Source organism: Heterodontus francisci, chromosome 11, assembly GCF_036365525.1.
Source record: "Heterodontus francisci isolate sHetFra1 chromosome 11, sHetFra1.hap1, whole genome shotgun sequence".
Classification (NCBI taxonomy): domain Eukaryota; kingdom Metazoa; phylum Chordata; class Chondrichthyes; order Heterodontiformes; family Heterodontidae; genus Heterodontus; species Heterodontus francisci.
In genome coordinates this window covers 50,950,893-50,973,421 of record NC_090381.1, presented here as the reverse complement: position 1 = coordinate 50,973,421, position 22,529 = coordinate 50,950,893, and the positions used below count along the sequence as shown (strand labels likewise).

Sequence of the window (22,529 nt, the reverse complement as noted above, 5' to 3'; positions counted from 1 at the left end):
TGCCAAAGTTGGGAGAGCTATCCCACAGACCAGACAAGCAACAGCCTGACATAGTCATACTCACAGAATCATACCTTACAGATAATGTCTCAGACACTGCCATCACCATCCCTGGGTATGTCCTGTCCCACCGGCAGGACAGACCCACCAGAGGTGGTGGTACAGTGGTATACAGTAGGGAGGGAGTTGCCCTGGGAGTCCTCAACATTGACTCCGGACCCCATGAAGTCTCATGGCATGGGTCAAACATGGGCAAGGTAACCTCCTACTGATTACCACCTACCGCCCTCCCTCAGCTGATGACGCAGTACTCCTCCATGTTGAACACCACTTGGAGGAAGCACTGAGGATGGCAAGGGCACAAAATGTACTCTGGGTGGGGGACTTCAATGTCCATCACCAAGAGTGGCTCGGTAGCACCACTACTGACCGAGCTGGCCGAGTACTAAAGGACATAGCTGCTAGACTGGGTCTGCAGCAGGTGGTGGGGGAACCAACACGAGGGGAAAACATACTTGACCTCGTCCTCACCAATCTGCCTGCCGCAGATCTTTCTGTCCATGACAGTATTGGTAGGAGTGACCACCGCACAATCCTTGTGGAGACGAATTCCCGCCTTCACATTGAGGATACCGTCCATCGTGTTACGTGGCACTATCACCGTGCTAATAGGACAGATTTTGCCCAGATCTAGCAATGCAAAACTGGGCATCCATGAGGCGCTGTGGACAATCAGCAGCAGCAGCAGAATTGTACTCAACCACAATCTGTAACCTCGTGGCCCGGCACATCCCCACTCTACCATTACCATCAAGCCAGGAGACCAACCCTGGTTCAATGAAGAGTGCAGGAGGGCATGCCAGGAGCAGCACCAGGCATACCACAAAATGAGGTGTCAACCTGGTGAAGCTACAACACAGGACTACTTGCATGCCAAACTGCGTAAGCAGCATGTGATAGACGGAGCTAAGCGATCCCATAACCAACGGATCAGATCTAAGCTCTGCAGTCCTGCCACATCTAGTCGTGAATGGTGGTGGACAATTAAACAGCTAACTGGAGGAAGTGGCTCCACAAATATCCCCATCCTCAATGATGGGGGAGCCCAGTACATCAGTGTGAAAGATAAGGCTGAAGCATTTACAACCATCTTCAGCCAGAAGTGCCAAGTTGATCCATCTCAGCCTCTTCCTGAAGTCCCCAGCATCACAGATGCCAGACTTCAGCCAATTCGATTCACTCCGCGTGATATCAAGAAACAACTGAAGGCACTGGATACTGCAAAAGCTATGGGCCCTGACAATATTCCGGCAATAGTACTGAAGACCTGTGCTCCAGAACTAGCCGTGCCCCTAGCCAAGCTGTTCCAGTACAGTGACAACACTGCCATCTACCCTGCAATGTGGAAAATTGCCCAGGTATGTCCTGTACACAAAAAGCAGGACAAGTCCAACCCGGCCAATTACCGCCCCATCAGCCTACTCTCAATCATCAGTAAAGTGATGGAAGGTGTCATAAACAGTGCCATCAAGCGGCACTTGCTTAGCAATAACCTGCTCAGTGGCGCTCAGTTTGGGTTCCGCCAGGGCCACTCAGCTCCTGACCTCATTACAGCCTTGGTTCAAACATGGACAAAAGAGCTGAACTCAAGAGGTGAGGTGAGAGTGACTGCCCTTGACATCAAGGCAGCATTTGACTGAGTATAGCATCAAGGAACCCTAGCAAAACTGAGGTCAATGGAATCGGGGGGAAAACACTCCGCTGGCTGGAATCATATCTAGCTCAAAGGAAGATGGTTGTGGTTGTTGAAGGTCAATCATCTGAGCTCCAGGACATCACTGCAGGAGTTCCTCAGGGTAGTGTCCTAGGCCCAACCATCTTCAGCTGCTTCATCAATGACCTTCCTTTAATCATAAGGCAGAAGTGGGGATGTTCGCTGATGATTGCACAATGTTCAGCACCATTTGCAATTCCTCAAATACTGAAGCAGTCTGTGTCGAAACGCAGCAAGACCTGGACAATATCCAGGCTTGGGCTGATAAGTGACAAGTAACATTCGTGCCACACAAGTGCCAGACAATGACCATGTCTAACAAGAGAGAATCTAACCATCTCCCCATGACATTCAACGGCATTACCATCACTGAATCCCCCACTATCAACATCCTAGGGGTTACCATTGACCAGAAACTGAACTGGAGTAGCCATATAAATACCGTGGCTACAAGAGTAGGTCAGAGGCTAGGAATCCTGAGGCGAGTAACTCACCTCCTGACTCCCCAAAGCCTGTCCACCTTCTACAAGGCACAAGTCAGGAGTGTGATGGAATACTCTCCACTTGCCTGGATGGGTGCAGCTCCAACAACATCTTTCCACACTGATTTTCTTTGAAAGAATTACTAAGTCAAGCACAATCTTTTAAAAACTCATGTTGACTGATTAGCCCATGTCTTTCCCTGTGTTCACTGATCTCATGTATTATAATAGGATCTGGTAGTTGTCCCACAACTAAGGTAACACTAAATCGCCTGTAATTTTATGGCTTATCTACTTCTCCTTTCTTGAAATGGGGTGTAATGTTTGCCATCTTTCAGTTCATTTGGCATAATTTCAATTTCCTGATGCTATAACAGAAATATTGCAAATGTCAGCTTGGCTCAGTGGTTGCGTGCTTGCTTCTGATTCAACAGGCCATGGGCTCAAGTCCGTCCGCAGGACTTGAGCACATAATCTTGGCTGGCATTTAGTGCGGTACTGAGGGATTGCTGCATTGTTGGTGGTGCTGTTTTCAGCTGAGATGTTAAACTGAGGCTTTGTCTGCCTGTCCAGGTGGGTGCAAAACATTCCATGTCACTGTTTGACGTTTAGCAGGAGAATTCTCCCAGTGTCTTGGCCAATAGTTATTGCCAATCTATACCACCAAAAACAGATGATTGTTTTGGGGACATTGAACATTTTACATGACTGCACTTTAAAATAACAATTTGGCTTTGAACTACTTTGGGACATCCTAAGGATGTGAAAATTCAAATGAAATGCAAGCTCATTCTTCCATTCTTTATAATGTTCAGCTGGGGAGACCTCTCTTCTATTCCTGTGAGTTTAAAGTGGAAAGCTTATTTTATAATTCTACTGACATTTTCATTAATGTTAGTACATGGAGAAAAAAAAAATACCCTTTTGTGTTGTAGATAGAGTAATGGCTTACACGCATATTTCACAAGTTTGCTTTATAATTATTAACATTTCATAATGGTGGCTTTTTCTTTCCCTCTGCAGCACATCAGAATCGTATTTCAGAAGTCATATTTTCTGCAGAGACTGAATGGGTTATAAGCACAGGACATGACAAATACCTCAGCTGGATGTGTACCAGGAGTGGATGCTTGCAGGGAAGACACTGTTTTAGTGCATGGGCTTCATGCTTACAGTATCCTTAACCTTTGCCCTGTTGCTCTTTTAGTTATGTAGGCAAATAATCAATATTAGGATTGGCCAGTGAGAGACCCTTATGTGGCAGGATTGAACCAAGTGAAGTTACTGTAAATACTGTAAATAAGGCGGCGCAGTGGTTAGCACCGCAGCCTCACAGCTCCAGCGACCCGGGTTCAATTCTGGGTACTGCCTGTGGAGTTTGCAAGTTCTTCCTGTGTCTGCGTGGGTTTCCTCCGGGTGCTCCAGTTTCCTCCCACATGCCAAAGACTTGCAGGTTGATAGGTAAATTGGCCATTATAAATTGCCCCTAGTATAGGTAGGTGGTAGGGAAATATAGGGACAGGTGGAGATGTGGTAGGAATATGGAATTAGTGTAGGATTAGTATAAATGGGTGGTTGATGGTCGGCACAGACTCGGTGGGCCGAAGGGCCTGTTTCAGTGCTGTATCTCTAAATAAAAAAATAAAATGTTCTAAGGACACACTTTCCTTGTCCTCGTCATTTAACCAATGTCTGTGCACTCTCCACGATTTCATCAGCTGGTCTCCATTTTAGTTTAAAGTTCATGCTATGTTATACATACAGGACAAAGTTAATTTTTGATGCAGCAGAAATCTTTGAGGCCATCATCCTTTTCAATTGAAATGCAATACTTCTCCGTTCTTGAGCGAGTGTAGTTTTGGAAATGAGGGTAGAATCACAGCACATAACTAGATCCTGCTAAAATGATGCTACAGATCTTTAAAGCATCACACTGAATAACAAACATGTCTTTGTCCTCAAATCTGGAAATACAAATAATAATGATGCAAAAAGCAAGGCCTTGGTGTACAGTAGCTCCTACTGTTGACCTCTTTTTAAAATGATGCATCATATTTTACTTATCTAACAGCATTTCTTGAATGTCTAACTGAAAGCTTCCCCAAACTATTATTCAACCCTTCAAGAGATCCAGCTTTCTGTATTTTTTTTTTTGTTCTCCCATTATTTTCCTACCTGCCTTGGAAATATTTTTTAACCTTTTTTTTTTACTTAATGTGTTGATATTTAGTTTCCATTTTAGGCATCCAATCAAATTCTGTTAGAGTTCACCTTATCTACTGAACCAAAATGACCAATTATCCTTTTTGCTACCACCAGCTGATAATTCTGGCAAGCAGAGAAGGCATTTCCATGTAGATCGCCTAACATTTAACTATCCTCTTCTACAAAACCAATTTTTAATTTAGTAATTACAAACTGATAATTTTTCAGATTTCATGCATTTACTGTTACCTGGAATTTGTGCTGCAGTTGGTTCTGGAATCAGGTTAGGTGCTAAAACAGATATTTTAAAGTACAGAAATCAATGTTAGACAGTGTGATGGAAACTGAACTTTTGTGCTTCATTTTTCGGAATTATGTTTTCCTTGCAACTTTGTAGCTGGGCGAGAGTTCAGTATTTAAGAGGAAACTGCTTCTGAAAGGATTTCTTTGTCTTCATTCTTGTCTATAGAGGGTCTGTCTGCAACAAAAAGACAGTAGAGTCAGCAGTTAACTATTAATAATAAAGGAAGGCAGTCTGCCTTTGTCATTTCTGCAAAGATACTTTCATTGAATCAAAATGTATTAATTGTTCAGGTTTTTAAGAAGATATTTTGATATAAATCCATTTGAGCATTAGTGCAAAGTGGACGATAGCAATCCGAGAGCCATTTTACGCTCTTACCAATTTTCGTTTCTATTGAAAAGTTATACTTGTGTAGCTAGTCATGGGAGGAGATTGGCGTCAACTTTTATTCTTTTTGACTAATTATTTATTCAGATATGATGTAGAGACAAGTCATGCATTTGTAGGTGATTACTCTGGACAGATCACATTATTAAAGCTTGAACAGAATTCTTGCAGTATCATTTCAACATTAAAAGGACATGAAGGTAATGTGTACATATTTGCTGCAGCTGCTAGAAGCTGCTTGACTGTGCTTCATGTCTGTCTGTCTGTCTGTCAGTCATGAGTTTTTTTTTGACCAATCAGGTCATCACCAGAGGCCACTATCCCTTGAATCAATCGCTTTTCAGAAAGCATTGTGCTTTCAAATAATCTGATTCCAGGACCAAATGGGATCGCAGAACTATCTCTAATATTATTTCTGTTGGGTTTTAGATCATATACTACCAATATTTTGTATGGCATACAGCCTACATATACCTCCCTTAAAAATAAAATTCATGATGGAATACAGAAGAAAAATCACAATTTATAGATAATTGCAATGATATGGAATGGTACAATAACCCCAACTATTTCTTCTCTGCCTTGTGCATCCTTTGGGCCTCACTGAGTTCTGCGCCCTGTACAGCATAGAAACAGGCCATTTATCCCAGCTAGTCCAATCTGGAGGTTGGACTCTGCCGAGGCTCCTCTCAACCCTCTTTTTCATCTAACCCTATTAGCATAACCTTCTCTTGCATTCTCCCTTGTGTACTTGTCTACCCTTTCCTAAAGGCAGGCAGGATTAGAATTACTTACACTCCCTACTTCATGATTCAAATGTTGTGAAAAATCATTGCAGCATTTAATTTTTAAAAGACTAAAGATCTGGAATTGACCTTTTTGAGGGCTCTGGCCTCCCTCTCGCTCTCATCACCCACCATTAACCGAAGGGCAGCCAAGGAAGGGACTGATCAATTGCACGAAAAACTGTAATTCCTTACCGATTCTGTGTCTGGGATCTGGGATAAAGTTCTGATCAGACTGATGGAAATAGTGCTTCTATGGTATGGGAGTTTGGACAATTTCAAGTCATGTTCTGTTGGATGGAAATTCACAATGTGGTGCTGTCGATAATTCAACATAAAATGGCAATTAAATTTTGATACCTAAGGATGTCTCAAATGGAAAAAGGAGCAGGGGAAACCACACTGATAAGGAACGGGAGTACTGGTCTAAGGAACACATTTTTGACACTGAATACAGGAAACATTAATCATGGAATGATACAGATTTCGCCCACCCTGTGCCTATGCCAAATCTTTTGAAAGAACTGTCCAGTTAGTCCCATTCCCCTGCTCTTTCCCCATAGCTCAGAAGGTTTTTCCATTTCAAGTATTCAGTTCCCTTTAGAAAGTTACTATTGAATCTGCTTCCACCACTCTTTCAGGCAGTTCATTCCCGAGCACAACTTGCTATGTAGTTTTTTTTTTTCCTCCTGTCCCAAATGTTTTTTTTGCCAATTGCCTTAATCTGTGTCCTCTGGTTAACAACCCTTCTGCCACCGAAAACACACTGTGAATTTCCATCCAGTAGAAGATGACTTGAGATTGTCCAAACTCCCAACCCACAGAAGCACCGTTTCATCAGTTTGATTGGAATTTTAACCCAGATCCCAGAGACAGAATCGGTAAGGGATTTCAGTTTTTCATGAAATTGATCAGTGCCTTGGTAATGGTGGGAAACCATTTTTCCTATTTACTCTATCAAAACTCTTCAGGAATTTGGACACTTTTATCAAACCTCCTTTTTTACCTTCTCTGCCCTCAGGAGGATAATCCCAGTTTCTCTAGTGTCTCTATGTAACTGAAGATTTTCAACTTGGGTACCTTTCTAGTAAATTTCTACTGTACCCTCTCTAAGGCCTTGACATCCTTCCTAAAGTTTGGGGTGGAAAATTGCATGCAGTACACCAGCTGAGGCCTAAACAATGCTTTGCAAAGGTTTAACATAACTCCCTTGCTCTTGTATTGTACTCCTGTATTTATTTATAAAGACAAGAATCCATGTGCCTTTTAACAATCTTCGCAACTTGTTCTGCCTCCTTCAAAGACTTGTGTATATGCACCCCCAGGTTGCTTTGTTCCTGCACTTCCTTTTAAAGTTGCACCATTTAGTCTATATTGTTTCTCTTCATTAATCCTACCAAAATGCATCACGTCTCTGCACTAAATCTCTGCTGCCATGTGTCTGCCCATTTTACCAGTCTGTACTCCTGAAGTCTGCTACTGTCTTCCTCATTGTTCATTACATTTCTAAGTTTTGTGTCATCTGCAAACTTTGAAAATATGCCCTATATGTCCAAGTCTGGAAAAACAACTCTTCATCACTGCTCTCTGCTTTGTGTCCCTTAGCCAATTTCATATTCACATTGCTACTGTCCCTTTAATCCCATGTGCTTTTTTTTAACAAGCCTATTAAGTTGTACTTTGTCTAATGCCTTTTGGACGTCCATGTAAACAACAGCAACCGCACGACTTGCATCAATCCTCTGTTACTTCATCAAAGAACTCAATCAAGTTAGTCAAACATGATTTGTCTTTCATAAATCTGTGCTAGCTTTCATTTGTTACCCTATATTTTTCCAAGTGCCGATTAATTTTATCCTGGATTAACCTCTCAAAGTTTCCCCACCACTGATCTTAGACTGACTGGCCTGTTGTTGTAGGATTTATCCCACTCAGGCTGCTCACAACTTCAGTGTCATATTTGATCTCAAAATGAACTTCCAACCACCTATCCACGCTGTCACTAAGATTGCCTATTTCCACCTCTGTAACATTGCACAATTCCACTTCGTTGTAGCTCGTCTGCTGCTGAAATTCTCATCCGTGCCTTTGTTACCTCTAGACTTCACAATTCCGATGCTGTTCTGGCAGATCTGTCATGTTTCACCCTTCATACACTTCAGCTCATCCAAAACTTTGTTGCCCTTAGCCTAACTTGCACCAAGTTCTGTTCACGTGTCCCCCTTTTGCTCGCTTACCTACAGAAGCTGCCAGTTGAGCAATGTCTCTGTTTTAAAATTCTCGTACTTGTTTTCAGATCCCTTCCTACATCTGTAACCTGTTTGAGCCCTATTACCATCCAAGATATTTGTGCTCCTCAAATTCTGGTCTAAGCTCTGGAACACCCTTCCTAAACCTCTCCACCTCTCTTTAAGAAGCTCCTTAAAATCTATTTCTTTGACTATTCTTTTGGTCATCTCCCTGATCTCCTTTTGTGTGTCTTGGTATCACATTTTGTTTGGTAACCCTCTTTTGAACAACCTTGGGATATTCTATGTTAAAGGACCTATATAAATGCAAGTTGTTGCAACTCTCAGTTCTCTGGTTCCATTTCCATACCTAATGAGGATTGGAAGATTGTGGTCAGAGTCTCTGCAATTTCTACCTTTTTACTTCCCTCAGCAACTGAGGTTGCATTCCATCTGGACTGGTTGACTTTTCTACTTTGAGTGCTGCCACTCTTTTAAGTATCTCCTCTTTATCTAGTTTGCATTTAATGTACATCAGAATATGGTGTGCTGATCTGGAGATGCTTGAGTCTGATGCTTTTATGTCTAGTGTGGCAATGAGTTCCGTTTTCAAACACTAATGCAACTTCTCTCCCACTCCTGCAAGCATTGAGCCTCAACCTGAAAATAAGCCACTATATAAAGAATGACATATACTGTGTTGATGTATGCTGTGCCATAATGATTTTCTTGCTGTAACATTTTATATTTTATTCCAAGAAAGTTTGATTTGTGGGATACATCATTCCTTTGCTCTTTGTTCTAACAGGCAGTATAGGAGCACTTTGCTGGGATCCTATCCACCGCCTACTGTTTTCCGGAGCATCTGATCACAGCATTATCATGTGGGACATTGGTGGGATGAAAGGCAGAACTTTACTGCTTCAGGGTCATCAGTAAGTAATGAGTCATATTCATGCTGCTATCACACTCTTGTGTTACTGAAAACTGCTGTGTGTCATCTCTCTCTCTAATTGAATGTTCAAAAGTCCCATTCCAGTCTAAAATATTGATTGATGCTGTCTGTTAATTAGCAAATATTCTAAATTAGCTTTGTTGGTTTGAATTTTAGATCATTTTAAGTCTCTCATTCTCTCTCTTTACACACGTTTCATGCAAATATTTGGAGAAGTTTTGTACTAGTCATGATAGATGACATTGCACATAAGTGAAGCAGTAATATATTTGATGTGATATAGTCATAGAGAGACACAGCACTGAAACAGGACCTTCGGCCCACTGAGTCTGTGCCGACCAACAACCACCCATTTATACTAATCCTACATTAACCCCATATTACCTATCACATCCCCACCTTCCCTCAATATGTATTGCAAGGTTGTTTGTTTGAATTTGCCAAATGTTTTCTTGAAGATAGTGCTGCTTATTATTATAAAACTATCTTTTTCCCTGTGCAGAAGCCAAGTAAAGTTGGATATGTTTACTGAAATACAGTTTGTCCTTGTGGATTAGGATATTGCAGTATTTGCTGCATCAAAATGCTATCCTACAGATTGTAATGCACTAGGTTACACTCTACATTTTCCCATCTCAATTGGGATAATCATCATGGAGATAAAGTGCTTTTCTGCCTGAAGATACAAAGCCTGAGAAATGAAATCAATTCTGAACATCCAATGCCCCAACAGCTGAGGAGTGACACTGGGAGAAGTTTAGGAAGAAGGCACCTACTCTCTTAGCTAGGGAATTGTTTATTATATAGAGAATCTTAAGCAGATGAAATATTAGATTAGAATGCAACAATCCAAGTTATCCTAATGGCTCAGCAAACAAGTAAGTGTACCACTGATACGATAATGAGCTTCACAAACTGGATATGGCACAATTTTCATCTTGTGTCAATGCCAGATTGCCAATAATAATTCCATTTACATGGCATGTTTTCATGGCAGCAGAACTTTACACAAATGAATTCTCAAATATATTAAAAGCAAAATACTGCGGATGCTCTCAAGTATATTGATTGCTATAGAGATATACTCAGTTGGTGTTGCTACATTTAGCTTCAATGTCTTTTGAAATAACAAGGGAGGAAATGTTATTCTGGGTTAGTTTTGATTGTGACCCATGGACTTCTGGAAACATTTCTATAGAGGTAGGATAAATGATACTCATAGGGCGAGAAGTTAGCTCACTCAAAACTTATTCACACAGAGTTAAAATCAGGCCCATAGTCAGGCTTTCCTGATTCTTGTTCCCTTTACCCTCCAGCTTAAATCACCATAAGCTCTGAAGATCTAAAATTAGTGCACAAAGCAAAATTAAGTTGTTTATTTGTTCCTCTGACTCTGGCCTCTTCCACTCCTGACTCTGGCCCCACTTTTCCCCATCTTTCTTTTAAATCTACCTCTTGGACCAAGCTTTGAATCACTCCTAATATTTTATCCATTGGCTCAACATCCTTTATTTTGTGCCTCTGTAAAACACTTTGGGATGTTTTTCTACATTTTAAAGGCATTGTAGTTGTTAACTGAATAATTCTATTATACTTTCTGTAGTGGTTAATAATCTCCAGTGACCAGCTTGTTTGCCAGGATATGGTATTTTTAGCCATAAATGAAAAAATGTGGATGAAAAAATTCTTTCCACCCTTCTTAGCTTGCCAGTCTCAAATTAGACTGGAAAAAGCTAGTCACTCACAGCAGCTCTTGCCAAATTCCTAATGAGGCTGACATTAAGCTTATCTTCTTGCACATCCCTCTTACTTTTCCATTTCAAAATTGTTTATTCTTTCTGTACCACTATGATCCATCTCCTTTTCCAGCCCACAAATTCTGACATCTCATATTTTAATGGGTGATATATTTATGGATCAGCATTAACAGTCACCATAACCTTCAAAGCTATGAACATTTTGTTCAGTGTCTGGTGAAGCTGTGGTGGAATCCTTTAACAAGGAATGGTTGTGCCAGAGAAATAACTATCTCAATTGATTGTTGTTCCTTGTGCATTCACATTGACTTGTGCCTCACTTGCTTTGCTGATATACCCGAACGTATTTGGTGTTTCTCCTCTTCCTTCTACAGTCCCTATAAAAACTGCACATTGTTTGAAGTGTGGTCATTTCATGCTTGTAATCATAGAATGATACATAGCAGATGGAGGCCATTCAGCCCATTATGCCTTCATTGCATGCCCTTCCAAAGCAGCAAAAGAGGGAACTTTTGTGTTTCATACTTTTTTAAAATCCACATCGTCATACCAGCGCAACCTCTGTACAAAAAATATTTTAATTTTTAATCACGGTAAATGTTAACCTAATTTATTCATTATATGGAAAATATAACGTATATGATTGTGAAGCTGAATTTACTTAAACTTTTTGAATGGGTATTTATTTTTCTTTTCAGAATAAATTACACCTTCCACTATTCAAATATAAATCTTCAGTGCAGCAAAAGACCTCCTGATTTTCATATTTAAAATGGTGTTCTGAAACATAAGTAACATGTAAATAACTATGATCTTAGTTTTGGCCTATTGCACTGAGTATGTTCCGAACAGACACGTTACTAAACGACTCCTACAGGAAATTTCTATAGAGAGATGATTTGTTTTTCTAGAACTGGATCTTCAAATAATAGCAATGCATTAATATACCAAGAAATGTCATATTGTTGGTTTCTAAATGCATTTTCCAGCCAGTTCTTCATGAAACAAACTAAACTTCCTCTCCATGCATTTCTCAGAAATAAAACAATTATCATACAAGTTTGTGTCCTAATTTGACCATTTTTTGACCAAAAATGTTAAGCTCAGTAAAACTGGTTACAGGTGCTAATGATGTTGGGTATTGTTACAAAGAGAGTTTTTTTTTTACAATTTGTAGCATCTAACACAAAGGTCTGTAAAATAACCCCATTGAAATTTGTGTTCTTATGGAAACATCTAGGCAGAATTCTAGTGAAAGCATTAATGACAGGCTGTGTATAATATGCAAATAGGCAGCTTTATGCGAAAGAAACTAATAGAAAGCAGAAGCCAAGTAGGTTTTCACTTAAATAAAAGAATAAAAGCAAAAACTGCAGATGCTGGAAATCTGAAATAAAAACAAGAAATGCTGGAAATACTCAGCAGGTCTGACTGCATCTGTGGAGAGAGAAACAGAGCTAACGTTTCAGGTCAGTGACTCTTCTTCAAAACTGACAAATATTAGAAGTGTAAAAGGTTTTAAGCAAGTAAAGTGGGGGTGGGGCAAGAGATAACAAAAGAGGAGGTGTTGATAGGACAAGGTCCCAGAGAATAACTGACCAGAAGGTCATGGAACAAAGGCAAACGGTATGTTAATGGTGTGCTGAAAAACTAAGCATTAGTACAGAGAGGGTGTGAATAGACTGTAAAATGAACAGCCCTGGCTACAACCACAAACATTAAAAAAAAACAGTGGGTAGGCACAGTAGAAACAAACAAAAATAAAACAAACAAAAAATTTAAAAAAAATAACTAAAAATAAAAAGGGGGGCCCATCATGCTCTGAAATTATTGAACTCAATGTTCAGTCCGGCAGGCTGCAGCGTTCCTAATCAGTAAATGAGATGCTGTTCCTTGAGCTTGCGTTGATGTTCGCTGGAACACTGCAGCAATCCCAGGACATAGATGTGAGCATGAGACCGGGGTGGGGTGGGTGTTGAAACGGCCAGCAACCAGAAGCTCGGGGTCATGCATACGGACTGAGCAGAGATGTTCCGCAAAGCGGTCACCCAATCTGTGTTTGGTCTCTCCAATGTAGAGGAGACCATATTGTGAGCAGCGAATACAGTATACTAAATTGAAAGAAGTACAAGTAAATCGCTGCTTCACCTGAAAGGAGTGTTTTGGGCCTTGGATAGTGAGGAGAGAGGAGGTAAATGGTCAGGTATTACGCCTCCTGCAATTGCAGGGTGTAGTGCCGTGGGAAGGGGACGAGCTGGTGAGGGTAATGGAGGAATAGACGAGGGTGTCGTGGAGGGAATGATCCCTTCGGAGTGTTGACTGGGAGGGAGGGGAAGAAGCGTCTAGTTGTGGCATCATGCTGGATGTGGCAGAGGATGATTCTTTGCATATGGAGGCTGGTGGGGTGGAAAGTGAGGACAAGGGGAACCTTGTCGCGGTTCTGGGAGGGAGGGGAAGGGGTACTTAAGCTGTACTGAAAGTAACGAGGCAAAGCAATCTCATGGAATTCTTAAATAAAAAAAGAGTACTGAAAATACACAATGGGTCTATGGACATCTGAAAGATAAACAACAGGCTTAAGTTTTGGACAGAACCTTTTTTTCAGAATTCGTATGTGCTAGGCAGAACAGATTAAAAACAGATGAGAACAGTATGCCGTCAGAAGGAGTATAGAGCAGTTAATATTTTATAAAACGACAGCTCTCAAAAGTGCTATAAAGAGGAAGGTATGTATTCTTGATCTATGGGTTATTCTCCACATCATCTCCATCCTTGTTTAGTTCAGCCATATGAACCTTTGAGAATTTCTGCACCGTCTGGCTCCACACAAGTGTTTGATGAGTGTGCTCCAGCAGTCCCTTTTAAGATGCAAGCTCTGCCTATCTGCATCTGATTTTGCATTGGAGTTCTACAACAGATGTATGATCCCATAAAGCAGCCTTATTCAGGCAAGCAGGTTGCTCACCCATTTATGGGCCTACCGGCTTGTGGCATGAAGCAGATCTTGGCCATTAGTGTGTTTGGCGAGGTGCCCTACCCCTCCTGATTTTCAGCTCCTGCCTACTAATTTGAGGTGTATGTCTGAGAGTTGAATTTCTCCCCCAAGGTGTCCATTCATCCTAATATAAATTGGATTGTTGATTTAAATCACACATGGCGGGATTGATGGAAGTTGGAGATACTTTCTGTACAAGCTACTTGTTCTTAATACTTGGCCTAAAAATCACCTTGTCTGGAATTATGTGCATTATTTTGCTTCAAAGGAAATAGCTTAAGAAAAAGTCTTGTAGCTTCATGATGAATTTTGGATTTTCTTGAGATGGAGGCTTATACAACTTGAGAGTATATTGTTTACGTCATGCTTCAATTCCAATTAAAATGCTGTGATGATCAAATCAAACAAAACCAACTATCAAGAAAATGAAAGCAAAACACTACAGACGCTGGAAATCTGAAATAAAAACAAGAAATGCTGGAAATACCCAGGGGGTCTGGCAGCAACTGTGGAGAGTGAAGCAGAGTTAACGTTTCTGGTCAGTGACCCTTCATCAGACCAGTTCTGATGAAGGGTCACTGACCTGAAACGTTAACTCTGCTTCTCTCTCCACAGAAGCTGCCAGACCCCCTGGGTATTTCCAGCATTTCTTCATTTTATCAAGAAAATGATCTTTGTATAGCTTCATTCTTCACCATTGGCTCAGCTCCATATAACAATTGTTAAATGGTTGAAAGAGGAAAAAAAACTTTAAAGTAATATGGTGTTTTGGTGGCAATTCTTTAGTCTGAGGGTCGGTGAGTAAAGGGATCTTCACTTTGGAGAAAGGGCGACATGTAACCAGTCTTGACTTAAGTGCTGACTTTGGTTCACAATTGTTATTGTGACTGCCAAATGCTGCTTCAACAATAAATGCACTAAATAATGGAATTCAATAGATGAATATTTTACTAATGGGAGTCTCCGTATTTAAGAGATTTCTGATTTATTTACAGTGACAAAGTACAATCTGTGTGCTACTTGCAGCTAACACGGCAGCTGATTTCCTGTGCAGCTGATGGGGGTATTGTGGTTTGGAACATGGATGTTCAAAGAGAAGAGGTAAGCACTTAAGTGTTATTTCAAACATGAACATAGTATCCTAAAACATTCTGTTGCACCTAGTCACTTTTCAAAACTTTCAAGATCTGTATTTATTTAAAGTGAACAGATGTTGGGCATGACTTATTCACAGATGGACTAAATGTAATCACCTCATTCGTTACCAAGTTTGGTCATAATAGCTGCTAAATGTCTCTGACTAATTTCACCAGCACGAATCCATTATTTGGAATTAATGTGTGGAACTTTACTTCTATAATAGTTTATTGTTACTTTGTGGTGATCAGAGCCATATTGGTGAAACTAGTCCAAAATATAACAGTTGCAGAAAATGTGATAACCAATTCAAATACTTATGGTGATGAGGAGCAATATCCACAACAGTTCTATAGCTCAGTATGAAAACATTAATGTCTGGGGTCAAAATAGGTCTGCAATTTTAACACTGGGACTTTTATTGCCAGCTTGTGACATAATGGGAAACAATAAAATCTCCTCTGTGCTTATTATAATCCTTAATTAAACAAATGCATCTCTGCACGTAAATTGTAGATGTGGAATACATAGTGGACACAGAGTTATATCCAGTTCTTCCACTAGGGGAAACTGTGACAAGAAACTGTGGACAAGTTCGCCAGAACTGGCAGGCAGCCATAAAGACAGGGCTAAAATGTGGCGAGTCGAAGAGACTTAGTAGTTGGAAGGAAAAAAGACAGAGGCGCAAGGGGAGAGCCAACTGTGCAACAGCCCCGACAAACAAATTTCTCTGCAGCACCTGTGGAAGAGCCTGTCACTCTAGAATTGGCCTTCATAGCCACTCCAGGCGCTGCTTCACAAACCACTGACCACCTCCAGGCGCGTATCCATTGTCTCTCGAGATAAGGAGGCCCAAAAGAAAAAAGAATACTGGGCAAGTTTAAAAACATTGAAGACAATTCCTTGTGCCTGATGGCATATATCAAGGAATGTTGAAGGAGATGAGGGAAGAAATCATTGTGGAATTGTTGATCTTTGTAGATGCTAATGAAGTTCCAACAGAGTGTAAGCAAGTAAATATTCATTTTTAAAAGGGCTGACAAATCTGATCTGGGCAACAACACACCTATTACCCTAACTTTAATACTATTCCAAATAATGGAAGTCATTCAGTTAGATTATTATACATGTACTCCTCTAGCCTACTAAACAAGAGAGGGCAAATATAAATTTAGAAGGGGGAGACCATGCTTCCCAAATATCCTCTATTTCCTATAGGCACACAAGATGAATTACAAACATACGAATTAGGATCAAGAGTAGGCCACTCGGCCCTTTGAGCCTGCTCCGCCATTCAATAAGTTCATGGTTAAACTGATTACTCCACATTTCCACCTACCCCCGATAACCTTCCACCCCCTTGCTTATCAAGAATCTATCTACCTCTGCCTTAAAAATATTCAAAGACTCTGCCTCCACTGCCTTTTGAGGAAGAGAATTCCAAAGACTCACGACCCTCTGGGAGAAAAAAATTCTCCTCATCTGTCTTTTTAAAACAATGACCCTTGGTTCTAAATTACCCCACACAAGGGGAAACATCCTTTCCACGTCCACCCCGTCAAGACCCCTCAAGATCTTGTATGTTTCAAGTCGCCTCTTACTGTTCTAAATTTCAATGGATACGAGCTTAGCCTGTCCAATCTTTCCTCGTAAGATAGTCCACCCATTCCAGGTATTAGTCTTGTAAACCTTCTCTGTACTGCTTCCAACGCATTTACATCCTTCCTTAAATAAGCAGACCAATACTATACACAGTACTCCAAATGTGGTCTCACCAATGCCCTGTATAGCTAAAACATAACCTCCCTACTTTTGTATTCAATTCCCCTCGCAAAAAATGATAACATTCTATTAGCTTTCCTAATTATGTGCTGTACCTGCATACTAACCTTTTGTGATTCATGCACCAGGACACCCAGATGCCTCTGCGTCTCCGAGCTCTGCAATCTCTCACTACTTAGATAATATGCTTTTTTATTCTTCCTGCCAAAGTGGACAAATTCACGCTTTACCACGTTATACTCCATTTGCCAGGTCTTTGCCCACTCACTTAACCTATCTATATCCCTTTGTAGCCCCCTTTTGTCCTCTTCACAAGTTACTTTCCGACCTATCTTTGTGTCATCCAGCAAATTTAGCAACCATACCTTTTGGTCCCTTCATCTAAGTCATTTCTATAAATTGTAAAAAGTTGAGGCCCCAGCACAGATCCAAGTGGCACACCACTCGTTACATCTTGCCAACCAGAAAATGACCCATTTATGCCTTCTTTGTTTCATGTTAGCTAGCCAATCTTCTATCCATGCCAACATGTTACCCCCTACACCATGAGCTTTTATTTTCTGCAGTAACTTTTGATGTGGCACCTTATTCAGTGCCTTCTGGAAATCTAAGGACCGTACATCCACCGATTTCCCCTTTATCCACAGCACGTGTAACTCCCTCAAAGAACTCCAATAAATTGGTTAAACATAATTTCCCTTTCACAAATCCATGTTGACTCTGCCTGATTACCTTGAATTTTTCTAAATGCCCTGCTGTAACGTCTTTAATAATAGCTTCTAACATTTTCCCTAAGACAGATGTTGAGCTAACTGGCCTGTAGTTTCCTTATTTCTGTCTCCCTTTTTTAATAATCGAGTTACACCTGCTATTTTCCAATCTAATGGAACCTTCCCCGAATCCAGGGAATTTTGGAAAATTAAAACTAATGCATCAACTATTTCACTAGCCACTTCTTTTAACACCCTAGGATGAAGTCCATCAGGACCCGGGGACTTGTCAGCTCGCAGCTCCAACAATTTGTTCAGTACCACTTCCCTGGTGATTGTAATTTTACTGAGTTCCTCCCTCCCTTCCTTTTCCTGACTTACAGCTAATACAGGGATGTTACTTGTATCATCAATAGTGAAGACCAATGCAAAATATCTGTTCGATTCATCTGCCATCTCCTTATTATCCATTATTAATTTCCCAAACTCACTTTCTATAGGACCGACACTACTTTGTTAACTCCTTTTTAAAAAAAATATCTATAGAAACTCTTACCATCTGTCTTTATATTTCTAGCTAGCTTTCTCTCATACTGTAATTTGCCTTCCATATCAATCATTTAATCATTCTTTGCTGTTTTTATATTCTGTCCAATCTTCTGAACTTCCCATCTTTGTGCAAATATAGCCTTTTTCTTTAAGTTTTTTACTATCTTTAACTCTTTTAGTTAACCACAGATGGTGGGTCCCACCCTTGGAATTTTTCTTCCTTGTTGAAATGTATCTACTCTGTTTATTCTGAAATATCACCTTAAATGTCTGCCACTGCATCTCTATTGACCTATCCTTGAACCTGATTTGCCAGTTCACTTTAGCTAGCTCTGCTTTCATGCCCTCAATTGCCCATATTTAAGTTTAAAATACTAGTCTTGGACCCACTCTTCTCTCCCTCCAACTGAATGTAAAATTCAATCATATGATCGCTGCTACCTAGAGGCACCTTAACTATGAGGTCATTAATTATGACATAGAAACAAGCGATTCAGCTGAACCAGTCCATGTTGGTGCCCACACTGTTCCCATAACACTTTATTCCCTTTTCCTTCAGCCACCTGTCTAACCTATTTATAAATGTGGACTTGTTCTCTGCTTCAATAATTAACTCCAGTAGCATATTCCACAGCCTCACAATCCACTGTGTAGAAAGTGTTTCTCCTCCTCTCTGTCCTAAACCACTTGCATTTAGTTTGTATCTTATGTCCCCTAGTTCTAGACTTCTCAATCATTGGAAACAATCTATCAATGCTATCAATCTACTCTGCCCCATCCCTTCATTATTTTAAACATCTCATCAATTCACGCTTAAATATTTTTCTTTTTTTCAAAATAACAGCCCCAATTTTTCAAGGCTATGTATTTATATTTTCTCATACTGTACAGTATCCTTGTGAATTTGTCTATGTGCTGTGCCCTCTATATTGATGAAGTAGACAGTGAATTCCCTTGAATATAATTTTTGAACTTTCAGAAGGCTTTCAATATCAATACAAATAGAAGCCTTCTACTTAAGTTCATGGACATGAAAATCAAGTGCAGAATATGGGACTGGATATGAAATTGGTTAAAATTTAGGAACCTGAGTTCTCGTGAGAGCTGTAATGTCTGTCCACAAGGAGCTGTTGAGCAGAGTCCCACAGGAATCTGTGCTTGAATCTCTGCCTTTTGCTATTTATGTAAATAGCCTGGATACAGAAAATAAATTAGGTACTAAAGTAGAAAGTAAGGATGTGTGTTAAGATTTATAGAAATTTAAGGCAAAAGAAATTATTAAATAATAAAAAACCCCAGAAAATCCTGGGTACATCCACCAGGTCGGGCAGCATAGAAAGAGAACAACAAAGTTAACTTTTAGGGGCGATGACCTTTCATCAGAACTGATTTACCCATCCGGAATCCTTTGATAGTTACTATATTGAGGACTCCTATTATTCCCCACCACCTCTTCTCCTCCTATTATTATAAGGAATGCTAAACACCTTGTCTTACCATCCTTGGTATTAATCTCACATTAATCCTTAATTCCCTTCTCAACAGCTGGCAGTTTGACTCCCTTATTAAAGAAGTCAGTTAACCCCAGTCAATTACTTTCTCAGAGTTTATTCCAAATGGGCACTATCTAGTGGGTGGAAAAGTTTATTTTTGAATCAAGACTTGTGCATTTTGTATTTGTGTTCTTCAGTGTTGTGCTCCTTTTGTCCAATGTATATAATTTGCTTACTTCAACCATATCTACTATTTTTTATTATTTTAACCATTATATCATGTTCCCATTGTCATCTTTTCCCCAAAGAATGAAAAAGAATTGGCACAGAAAAATTAAGAAAGGGACCTGGGAATAATAGTGAATTCTGCACTGGTATATCCAAATTTAACTGGGTTAATTAGAACACCACTCAACATCTGGGTTTAGGTTGCTCTGGTTACAGATTTTATCTGTCTGCCTATCTCTGCATTACCAACTTTGTTCAATTCTGGAGCAAAAGACGTCCGAAACCAGACACATTTGACTTAAATCCTTTTCCTTAGTTTATTTACTGTTGCTGTAATTTACAATTCATAATGCAGTATTATTCTCAAGTAACATTTAACACTGTGCCCTCCCAGGCACAATGAGCCTGCATATCCAAATGCTGGCTTGCTCCAGGGTTTACCAGTAATCCTGTCTCGATGTTTCTGGTTTGCCACTGGTGTCTCTTGTCCAATTACAGCAATTGCCCCTATTTTCCTCAAACTTTAATAGCCCACTTGTTTACTAACTGCATTATTCCCAGTCTTGGTTTTAACCATTCTCACTGTTGTTTACTTAGTATTTTTCCAGTTTATTATTTAAGAATTAATTACATGTTTTATGAACACAGATGTTTGCTGTCTGCATATCAGAATGTTAAACATTTTGTTTTTTGGTCAGCAATGCCCTTGTTACAATTTTACTGGAGTCTTTTGTATCAGTGATATCCTTGGTTTGCAGCCATATAGACTCCAACTAGCATGGGAACTTAAGCTTTTCCCATATAGTTTAATTTGGCATGTGTATTTAACCCATTCCATGCAGTTCAGTTTATTGAAACTTTATAAACATAGCACAATAAACATCCATATAATATGATGCACATCATCACTGGCAATGTCTAAACCGAAAGTTAACCAAATGCTGGTATATATATTTAGAACAGTGGGATCCAAGTTTACCAAAGCTCTGATTGAACTAGCTCACTCTACAACTGAGAGTAGTGGGAGAATTTTCTCACTATTTTCAGTGTTATTTTAGTGCATAACAGGAAGATGGGATAGAAGTCATCTCTGCTGGTTTTCTGCTACAAAGTTCCACTGAATTCTCTCATGCTTTCTGGCTCTTTGCATAATTCACCCACAGAATATAAATAAAAAGCCCATTTAACTATTGTATAAATTGAGGATGCCGTGTTATGATACACTAATGGAAAAATGATGGATCATCTTGTTCCTGACTTTCCTCGTGTTCTTATAATAGCAAGCACATCCATTTGTTTGCTCCATTTTTAAAAAAATGTTTCATTGTTGTTTCATAGGCTCCACAATGGCAGGAAAGTGATTCTTGTCAAAACTGTAAACAACCATTCTTCTGGAACTTCAAACAGATGTGGGATACAAAGAGCCTTGGTTTGCGACAGGTGTGTGGTGTAGCTCTTCATAAATCTAAAATATTTCACAACTTTATCAGACGCTGAACACTGTGAATGCTTATATCAACATATTTCAGTTTTCCACAAATACATGTGGCTTTAGGGCAGCACTGTTCAAACTACTGCCTGTTGGCTGCATATGCCTTCCTTGGCTGACTTTTTGAGATGTTGAGGGCTACTTCTTCAGGTCAACGTTCTAAAGTTTGGGGGCCCATTATTTGTCATTGATCTCTTGTGGTGGTTTTGGGTTATCTCCTTTTTTTAAAAAAAATGTAAAAGAATTGACTAGTTGCAATTGTGAAGATGATATGCAGTATGGCTGAAGTGGCAGCATGCAGCCATAGTGTGTGTGCTGACGTCTATGTGCAACAGTTAAATGCATTTAGATGGGAGGATAATTTTGCACTGCATGTTAAAGATATAAATGTTGGGACACATCAAGATGATGGCCTTTTCTGGTACGTTTATGTAACACAGTGTGAGGGGGAGGTGGTTTTAAATACCTATCATGCTTTGTACATTGTACTAGGGCAAAGTTACAGTGGGTTCTGATCCTTGGCTGATCATCAACCTTTTCCTTGCACTATTCCCTAGTATGGTGGGGGTGGCATTCCTCCTGGGCTGCTCTTGAGAGACTGTGGTATTAACTGCTAAAGAGACGCCCCCTCCCCTGCATCATTTTCACTGGACCGGTCAGGAAATAACTCCACTCCCTCCAGACTCTCCCTTGTATTAGAAGCTTCCTTATTTTTTATGTTTTAACAATCTTAATTGCTGCCTCTTTAAACTGCTGTAGAATGTTATATCCTGCATCAGTACACAATTCCTACCCTCAACCTATCAATGGGTAAAATCCTAATTGGAAATGGATCAGCTAATGCGATTTGCACACCTGGCTTATATATCTGATTGGGAAATCTACACCACATTAACTCTCAAACTCCAAATCTATATAAATAGTATTGCCATTCATAGCTAATGTTAATTGGCACAGTGGCGCAGTGGTTAGCACCGCAGCCTCACAGCTCCAGCGGCCCGGGTTCAATTCTGGGTACTGCCTGTGTGGAGTTTGCAAGTTCTCCCTGTGTCTGCGTGGGTTTTCTCCGGGTGCTCCAGTTTCCTCCCACAAGCCAAAAGACTTGCAGGTTGGTAGGTAAATTGGCCATTATAAATTGCCCCTAGTATAGGTAGGTCCTAGTATAGGTAGGTGGCAGGGAAATATAGGGACAGGTGGGGATGTGGTAAGAATATGGGATTAGTGTAGGATTAGTATAAATGGGTGGTTGATGGTCGGCACAGTCTCGGT

General features: G+C 40.1%; 1 protein-coding gene across 1 annotated transcript in view; it reads left to right on the top strand.

Moving 5' to 3' along the window:
* Window positions 1–22,529, top strand: part of wdfy1 (WD repeat and FYVE domain containing 1) — a 67,423-nt gene that overhangs the window by 30,921 nt on the left and 13,973 nt on the right. The window contains exons 5-9 of the mRNA XM_068042136.1: window positions 3,280–3,430; window positions 5,240–5,352; window positions 8,974–9,100; window positions 14,868–14,973; window positions 21,110–21,211. Of these exons, the coding sequence (XP_067898237.1) occupies window positions 3,280–3,430; window positions 5,240–5,352; window positions 8,974–9,100; window positions 14,868–14,973; window positions 21,110–21,211 (599 nt within the window). The remainder of the gene's footprint in view (window positions 1–3,279; window positions 3,431–5,239; window positions 5,353–8,973; window positions 9,101–14,867; window positions 14,974–21,109; window positions 21,212–22,529) is intronic.